Consider the following 9,052-nt stretch of genomic DNA (forward strand, 5'->3'; position numbering starts at 1 on the left):
ATTGAAGTTGGATTGCTGTGCTTTCATTAAAAAAAAGTCCAAAAAGTTCATGATTGAAGCAGCCTTTATACTTTTGCCTTAAAGGATAATTAGTAGCAGAATGTAATTAATTAAAGCCACACACTTTGGGAAGTAATTAATTAGCAGCGTGGCAGTCCTACATACATTATACGTGGTAATCTGTCAACTTAATATAAAGCTTGCCTCAACAGCAAAGTTAAACGTGCAAACCACGCTATATTTGAATAATGCTCGCGATTTTTATTTGGCTGTTGTCTTTTAATAAAGTTTGAAGCACTTGATGGGAACTCATAAGTCCCGGCAAAAGAACTCGTGTAAGTTCTTGCAGACCACGCCTACTCTCGAAACTATGATTTTAACAACAAAAAAAAGGCACATATCGAACCCTGCATGCACACCAAATCAGGACATTTTTATAAACAACCACTGTTTTTGCTTCGATTATATTTTTTGAAGGGGGGGGGAACCAAAACTATTTTGTACAAGGTTCCATCGACAGGGATCCCCGGATCTGAGGCCAGCTTTGCAACCCACCCCCACCCTCCTGCACATGTTATAGCCTTTAGCAAACTCCAAAGGGGAAAAACAATAAATCTATCGGCGAGGGAAGGAGAGTTGAAACACCCGCAGAAAAGCCGGGTTTTTTTTAAAAAAAAATTATTAACCCTGGGCCAGCCAAACACAGCGGCCGACAGCCTCGGACTTTCCTTATGCTACAAGGCGGTTTCTCCCTCCGCTGGACACCGACAGGTTGCAAGCCCCCGACACCCCACCCCGGGCTAACAGCACTAGGCCTCGAAGCCCCCGATTGATTTCTATCCCTCTCTCTCTCACACACACACAACACACACGGGGAAGGGGCTCACATTCATTCCTGGTCTCTCGGCGCCTTCTCACCTGGACTTGACGCCACTGCCCGCCCGCTCGTACGGCCACGTTTGTCCGCCGGGCGCCAGCTGGTCGCTGAAGTTGGGGGTCGGGTAATTCCTGTCCATGATTTTCCCCGAGTGCGGCGCGCTCGCGGGGGCCGGGCCGGCCGTCACATGCCTCGCGCTGGCGGGGCGGCCGTTGGGAGCTGCGGTCCTCGCGCTGGCGGGGCGGCCGTTGGGAGCTGCGGTCCTCGCGCCACTGTGCTATGTGAGCGCGAGCAGTAGGCCGGCGGATGCGTTGGAAATCCAGATGAAGAGAAGTGGCGGATGTGCTGGAAATCCAGGCAACCTGACTTTCTGATTTTTTTCTCTCTCTCTCTCTCTCTCTCCACAACGTTTGGTTTTCTCCCAGGATGCACCTCCTGCTCCAGATCTGGCGGAAGGGAAGCCGCTAAAACGTAAGGAATTGGGGAGGGGACAAGGCTAATGGCTGGCTATTGTTGGATTGTCCAGGCCTATTTTATCTGAGCTGCTTTGTTAATGCCTGATCGCTCAGGACCACAGTAGCAGTGATTGCTAAGGCTTGATAACCTAGTCCCAGGTCACTTGGGTTTTCTAAGGCTTGATTTCCTAATTCCACAATACCGAAATTCCCTAATGCTTGATTCTACAAAAATGATTTGGGGCAGCTGACACTCCCAGAGCAGTACTGATGGAGTGCTGCACTGTTGGAAGTGCCTTAAAAAGAGACCTTTTCCACAATACCGAAATTCCCTAATGCTTGATTCTACAAAAATGATTTGGGGCAGCTGACACTCCCAGAGCAGTACTGATGGAGTGCTGCACTGTTGGAAGTGCCTTAAAAAGAGACCTTAAACTGAGTCCCCCTTTGCCCTCAGTACTGCTCTGGGAGTGTCAGCTGCCCAAAATAATTTTTGTAGTGGACATATATTATCCCTCGACTACTATCTCGAAGAACAGGAAAGATATTTCCGTTATTTTGGACAAAATTCCTTCTTATCAACATCACAAAAATGTGGTTATTACCACTTTGCTGTTTGTAGGAGCTTGTACGCTAAATGGGTGCCTGGTTTGCTACATTAGGACAGTTTCTAAACTTGAGAAGTACTTCTTTGGCTGTAAAATACTTTGGCATCATGTTTGGGCACGGAAGGTGATATTTAAATGCAAGTCTTTCTTTCTTTAAAATGGAAACTAAAAGTATTTTATAAATATGCAAATGGTGAAAGTGTAGTCAAAGGAAGGAAGGATGTGGGCGTGCAGGCATAGGGACCAAAAAGGATCTTTTTGTGGATGTGGAGGTACTAAATGAATGATTTGTATCTGTCTTCACTGAAGAAGAGGATGCTACCAATCTGTTGCAGTAAAGGAGGTAGAGAAATTAAATATGATTTAAAATAGTTAAAGAGGAAATACTTAAATGGTTGGCTGTATTCAAAGAACTCCCTAACAGCGCTGTGGGTGTACCGTGGATTGCAGTGATTCAAGGCTCACCACCACCTTCTGAACAGTAATTAAGGATGGGCAACAAATGCTGACCTAACCAGCAACACTCACACCCATGAATGAATAAAAGAAAGTCACCCAATCCAGATAGGATGTCTCCTAGGTTGTGGAGGATAGTAGAGTGGAAGTTGTGGAGCCTCTGGCCACAAGCTTCCAATCCTCTTTAGAATTGTTGGTAGTGCAGGAGACTGGAAGCTTTATTATACCCCTGTTCAGGAGTATAAGAGGCCAGTTTGCCAAATGTAGTTGTTGGGGAACCTTTAGAGACAACAATCAGGGGCAAAATTAATTGTCACTTCTAAAAGTATGTGTTAATAAATTAAAGCCAGCATAGCTTTGTTCAAGGCAAATCATGTTTGATTAGCTTGAATGAGTTCTTTGATGAATAGGGTTGTTGAGGTAGTGTGGCTGAGATGTATATAGTCTTTCAAAAGGTGCTTCATAAAGCACCATGTCATAAACTTGTTAACAAAATTGAACTCTTTGGGATTATAGGGGCAGTGGCATTGTGGATGCAGAATTGCCTAGGGACAGAAAGCAGAGAGTAGTGGTGAATTGTTGTCTTTCTAGATTCAAGGGAAGTGTATGGTGATGTTCTCCAGCAGTCAATGTTATTTTAATTCTATATTAATGACTTGGGTATATAAGTTATAATTCCAAAGTTTGCAAATGAAGCCTAGAAAAGCAGCAAAACAATAAGGAGGATAGTAATAGACTCCAGGGAGTCATAAGCAGATTGGTGGAATGGACAAGATATATAGCAGATTAAATTTCATGCAGGGGTATGAAGTGATTCATTTTGAATTTGGGAAAATGATGGCAGGAAATATAAACTGAAAGATACAATTTTAAAATCGGTGCAGGAACAGAGAGACCTGGGGTGTGCACACACAAGTCTTTAAAGGTGGCAGGAAAGGTCTGTGGAATCCTTGGCTTTAGAAATAGAGGCATAGAGTGTCTAGCAAGGAAGCTATGTTAAGCCTTTATAAAACACTGGCCCCAGCTGGTGTATTGTGGCCAATTCTGGGCACCACATGTTAGGAAAGCTTTGGAGAGACTGCCAAAGAAATTTACTAAAATGGTAACAGGGATGGAAAACTTCAGTTACATGGTTTGACTAGAGAAATTGGTGTTCTCCTTAGAGCAGAGAAGGTTATGGTGAGATCTAATAGAAGCATTCAAAATCATGAAGGGTTTGGATTGAGTAGCTAAGAAAAAATTATTTCCAGTGGTAGAAGGATCAGTAGCTAGAGTACACAGATTTAAGGTAATTTGCAAAAGAACCAGAGGTGACATGATGGGAAAATCATGCAACATGTTGTTAAGATCTGGAATGCACTGCCTGAAAGGGTGGTTGAAGTAGATTCGTAGAATCACAGAATGGTTACAGGAAATATGGCCCATCAAGTTCAAGTGATTCCTGCAAGAGTAATTCCACTAGTCCCACTTCCACTTTCCCTGTAGGTATGCAACTTTCTTATCTTTAGGTGCTTATCCATTTCCCTTTTGAAAGCCATAATTGAATCTGTCTCCAACACGCTCTTAGACATTCCAGCTCCTAACCACTCTGCATTTAAAAAATTCCTGATTTCTGTATCCCCTTTGATTATTTTTCCAATCACCTTAAATCTGTGCCTTCTGATTCTCAAGCTTTCCACCAAAGGGAGCAATTTTTCCCAATCTGATCTGTTGGGATACCTCATGATATTGAACATCTCTGTCAAATTCCCTCTCACTTTCTCTTCTCTAAGGAGAAGAACCCAGCTTCTCTAATCTATCCTTGCAACTGAACTCCCTGGAATCATTCTTGCAAATCTTTTCTGCTCTCCAAAGCCTTCACATCCTTTCTACAGTGCGGTGCCCAGAATTGGATGCAGTACTTCATCTGAGATCACACTAGTGTTTTGTAAATGTTCATCAAAACTTTTTTTGTACTTTATGCCCCTATTTATAAAGCCCATACTTCCTCATAATTTTTTAACCATTTTGTCAACCTGCCCTGCCACCTTCAATGATTTGTGCACAATTATATGAGGTGTCTCTGTTCCTGCATCCCCTTTAGAATTGTACCCTTTAGTTTATATTGCGCCTCCTCATTCTTCCTACCAAAATGTAACACTTCACTACATTAAATTTCACCTGCCCGTTCTACCAGCTTGTATATGCCCTCTTGCAGTCTATCGCTACCTACTCAGTTTCCAACACTTCCTGTGTCATCAACAAATTTTGAAATTATGCCCTTACCCTTAGGTCATTAATATAGTACATGAAATTGAATAGTAAGTTTCAAAACAGAATTTGTTAATCATTTGAAGAATATTTTGCAGTGCTCTGGAAAGAGCAGAGGGAGTATTATTAATTAAATATATCTTTCAAAGAATCAATAGAGAAACAATGGGCTAAATGGCCTCCTCTGCTGTATTAGTCTATGACTCTGTGATTGTGCAGAACCACAATACCAGGCTTGCTACTACATTATTTCTTATTGTAATACCAAAATTCCTACCCTTGACTTTTAGAACCACAAGCCAGGGCTTGCTAATGCTTGATTTCTTAGTCCCACAATACTAGATCTTCCTAATCCTTGATTGTCTGTCACATAATACCAGGGTTTGCTAATCCTCAAATGCTCAGAATCACAACAGCAGGCTTCCTAATGCTTGCTTATCTAGTCCCCAATACCAAGCTTGCTTATCCTTGATTGTCTAGTACCCCTATATTAGGTACCCTAATGCTTGATTGCTCAGAGCCATAATATTGGACTTGCTACTTTTGTTTTTCTACTTGTCAATTGCCTCATCCCGCAATACTGGGTCCACTAATGGTTGATTGCTTAGAACCATCATATCAGAGCTTGCTAATGCGGAATTGCTGAATCACGTAATACCATGACTAGCCTGATTACCCAATCCTATAATACCAAGGCTAGTTTGCTGATGGTTTATTGCTCACCTCACAATCTTAGGGATGATTTTGATTGCCTACTGATATTTGATAGTCTTCAGCTTAATGCCATCTGCTTCCTGACGCAATCACGGAGTCGGTCATAGGCAGAATTTGCTTTCTAGATGCGTAAACAGATATCTTCATCAATAGCGGCATCCCAAGAGAGCACACTTGTGAGTGCAAGGTAAAAGAATTGCTCTACAACCTTGAGACTGGTGCCATCAATGGCTATGCTTGGTGCTTCATAGCATGTGCCTAGTGCAAACCCAACCAGGCCATTACCCTTACTATCCTGCTATATGGCACACAATCTTGGTTCTGCTATAGGTGCCACTTCATAGCTCTGGAACCCTTCCACCAAAGACACCTGTGGTCAGTCACGATGGCAGGACAAAATCACAAACAACAGGATCCTCTATTGTGCTGGATTCAAAAGCATGGAGATCACCTTCCAGAAAATTCAGCTGATATGGATAGGCCATGTCTCCTGCATAGATGATTACAGGAACCCCAAGCAGATCTTTCAATGGGGAACTGGCTAAGGGCAAACAACATCAATGTAGTCAGTACAAGTGATATATGGACACCTGAAAAAAAGAGCCTTACAAACATGGGAGGAAGCTGGCAATGTTTCAGCAGTAGAAGTATGCAATATTAGTTATCAATAGGCTAAGTTGTTTGAAATTCAGATCTGAGTTGAGTTGCACAACTTCTGGTTTCAGCAGAGTGAGCAACCAGAAAGGAGCTCAGAATCATGAGTTAGGATACGGAGATTAATTTGTTGAATAAAATGACTTAGTTTTCTCAATGTTTAACTGAAGAATATTCTCAGCTCATCCGTAACTTGATTTCAGATGCTTGACAACCTAGTGATGGTCACAAAATCAAGGGTAGAGCTGGGTATCATTTGCATATGTATAAAAACTGATCAAAATTTTATAAAAAATATCTTCAAGGGATAGCAAATAAAGAAAAAAGCAGGAGCCTGCATGTTACCTTTTGATACTTTGGAAGTGACTATGCAGGTTTGGGAGAAATTATTTCTGGAGATACTTCTGTAAATATAATTAGAACTTTATTATTTGTATAATATTTCTAAACATGTTCTATAAATAACTGCACAGTAGGAAACCAGTTAAACATTCCTTTTAATTTAATTTCCAAGTGCTGAATAGCATCAAGCCAATTTCAACTAAATCTATACAGCCTGCCTCCCATGATCACAAACCACAAAGTAATTATTCATTGATAGCAAGGTGATCAATATCACACAAATAAATTAAAATTGTTAGCAACCAAAAAAAGACCATTAGGCATATCTTTCCTTGATAGAATCCCAGCTACCCACTGTCATCTCTCACTCATGGAATATCACAACACTTCTTTCTTCCCTTATGTGAAATATCATCAGCAAGTACTGCAGATACCAACAATGCCTGAGGATTAATTTATGCATTGTATTGAATTTATGTCTCTTAGGAAATAGAGATAGTTTAAGTAAGTATATTGGTATTTATGGGTGTTAGGAATGGTTTTTAGCTTTAAAGTTTGTTTGATTTGTATTTCTGTATCTGTGTGTTAAGAAAGGTCAAATTGAGTTTCAGTTTCACTTTAAAAAGGTGCCTGCATTTCTAATGAGGCTTTTATGACTATTACAGCTAAGGTAAACAAACAAGAGTAAAAGAATTTGGCTGTTGCCTAGCAATAGGTGTCCAGCGACATAGGTCCCTCCCACAGACACACACACAAATGCTAGAAACAGCAGTTTGATTTTGGAAGCTGTTTGAGTTCACTTGGTTTTGAAGAGACAGTTAGCTAGCCCCAAGCTAAAGAAAAGACACCAAAATCCAGGGGAGTGGAACAAGAGAAAGTCTCAAGCAGACCTTGTAATCAAAGGAAGGACAGGAATGTGGAAAAGGTCCTGTTAAGTGAAGTTAAGAGTGAGGGGCAGAGAGAAAGGCTCCAAGCTTCAGATTTAAAGAGAGAAAAGCTGCAGAAAGCAGATTTAAAGTGAAAAGAGCTTGCAAGAGGCAAGAAGATCCAAAGAGACAGCTGAAGGTCTGTAACTCTTTGCTATGGGCATGTGAAGCAATGGTACTGTTGACAGCTGAGTTGGTGAGAAAGAGCACGTGGAAGACATCTTGAATGCATGTGATGACCGAGGGGAGAGGAATATCAGATGGAGAGTTCAAAGCCCTGGATGTGAACCCTTGCGGAAGGTGTCTGAGAGAAAGTATCTGTTTGGGAGAAGATTACAAAGCGAGCTCTTGGAGAGTGGGGATTGGAAACCCTCATGTGAAAGTTGGAGTTTAGTGAGACTGATTGGCTCATGGTGTAACAAGTGTCTGGGAGAAGTGGAGGAGAGATCCATAGCATCTGATGGAGGTGGCATCTGTCACTTGGTTTCATAGTGTGGTGCCTGACCACAGGGTGCCTATTAGTACATGGACTATGTACATACTGTGAACATTATAATATAAGATAGCTTTTGCAACTTGTGTTATCCTTACAAATCTTTATATATCTGTAAAGGTAAAGTTATGGGTGAAGGAGTTTTGTAATATAGTTCATCTTTTCTTGTTTAATAAATGTTTTATTCTTTTGTTAAAAGTTCATCAGCTGATTTCCGTGACTCTATTCAGTAGCTACTCTCCACATATCTAAACAAACAAATAAAAGTTAGGACCTATCAAGCTGGGTTCCACTCTGGGATCAGGCTTGTCCAGGGGTAATCTCGGCTGGAATCATAACACTCTGTTTCAAAGCCTAGGATTTCTACAATATGGTTAATTTCACCTGGAATTCTACACTCATGTCGTGAAATAATGCCTTAATTGAGGTTATATGTAATTGCACAATGTTAAAATGCATGTGGCAATTTATTGCGTTATTTTCTGTCAGTTTTTAAAAATAACCAGTCTGGAAATCTTCATGCCATAGGCCATTTAAACTTCATTCAATAATTCAGTCCAAACCAATCAATAAAAAATGCAAATGCTCACATATAATTTATGTAAGATTGATCTGATATCTTTGAGGTTTCAGTATCTTCAGATTAAATTTGGCACTGAATTGAATATTGTATGTGCTGATCATTAAAAATGAATAATTAGGCAATATTTTGTGTGTGAATCAAGATTTAATACTTCATTGTTTATTAGGCAGGAATTTCACACAACGGAATGAACGGGACTTAGTTTAGTACATTAGAATTCAATGCTTGGATCAAGTGTGCATTGATCTGAAATCAACACCATTAAAAAAATTCTTAATGCTGCTTTGATGTGTGGAAATGGCTAACAATTCTGCATTTTGCTCCTAGTTTAAAAATGTACAATATTTTGTGTTTCTTTTGCTAGTCCATTTACTATACTTCCTATTCTGACTTCAAATTTGTTGAATATCACAGATTCCAATATTGCTGAAAAAAGACACTTTCTGTCAAAGCTTTTGGTCTTGCACTCATCTGAACAATTCACAAGAATACCATATTGTAAAGGGAACAACAATGTATACTGCATGAAAAGAGTGCAGTATAAATATAAATATAAAATTTACAAGTGGAAGATTATTGACCACTTGAGGGCCATTTTCCAGCCAGCCTCAATTTTCAGACTGACGGGAGGAGTTCGCGGCTGGGGGAACCCAAAAATTAATCGTGTTCAGGCATTGGGAAGGAAGGGGGAGGA

At 40.6% G+C, this 9,052-nt stretch overlaps 1 protein-coding gene across 2 annotated transcripts in view; it reads right to left on the minus strand.

Moving 5' to 3' along the window:
- Nucleotides 1-1,302, minus strand: part of qser1 (glutamine and serine rich 1) — a 130,762-nt gene extending 129,460 nt beyond the window's left edge. For both annotated transcript variants that reach the window (XM_041197632.1, XM_041197631.1), the window contains exon 1: nucleotides 919-1,302. In XM_041197632.1, the coding sequence (XP_041053566.1) occupies nucleotides 919-1,016 (98 nt within the window). In that variant the 5' untranslated portion in view covers nucleotides 1,017-1,302. The remainder of the gene's footprint in view (nucleotides 1-918) is intronic.
- Nucleotides 1,303-9,052: the final 7,750 nt, after the last annotated feature.

The sequence above is a fragment of the Carcharodon carcharias genome, chromosome 10 (genome assembly GCF_017639515.1).
Source record: "Carcharodon carcharias isolate sCarCar2 chromosome 10, sCarCar2.pri, whole genome shotgun sequence".
Classification (NCBI taxonomy): Eukaryota; Metazoa; Chordata; class Chondrichthyes; order Lamniformes; family Lamnidae; genus Carcharodon; species Carcharodon carcharias.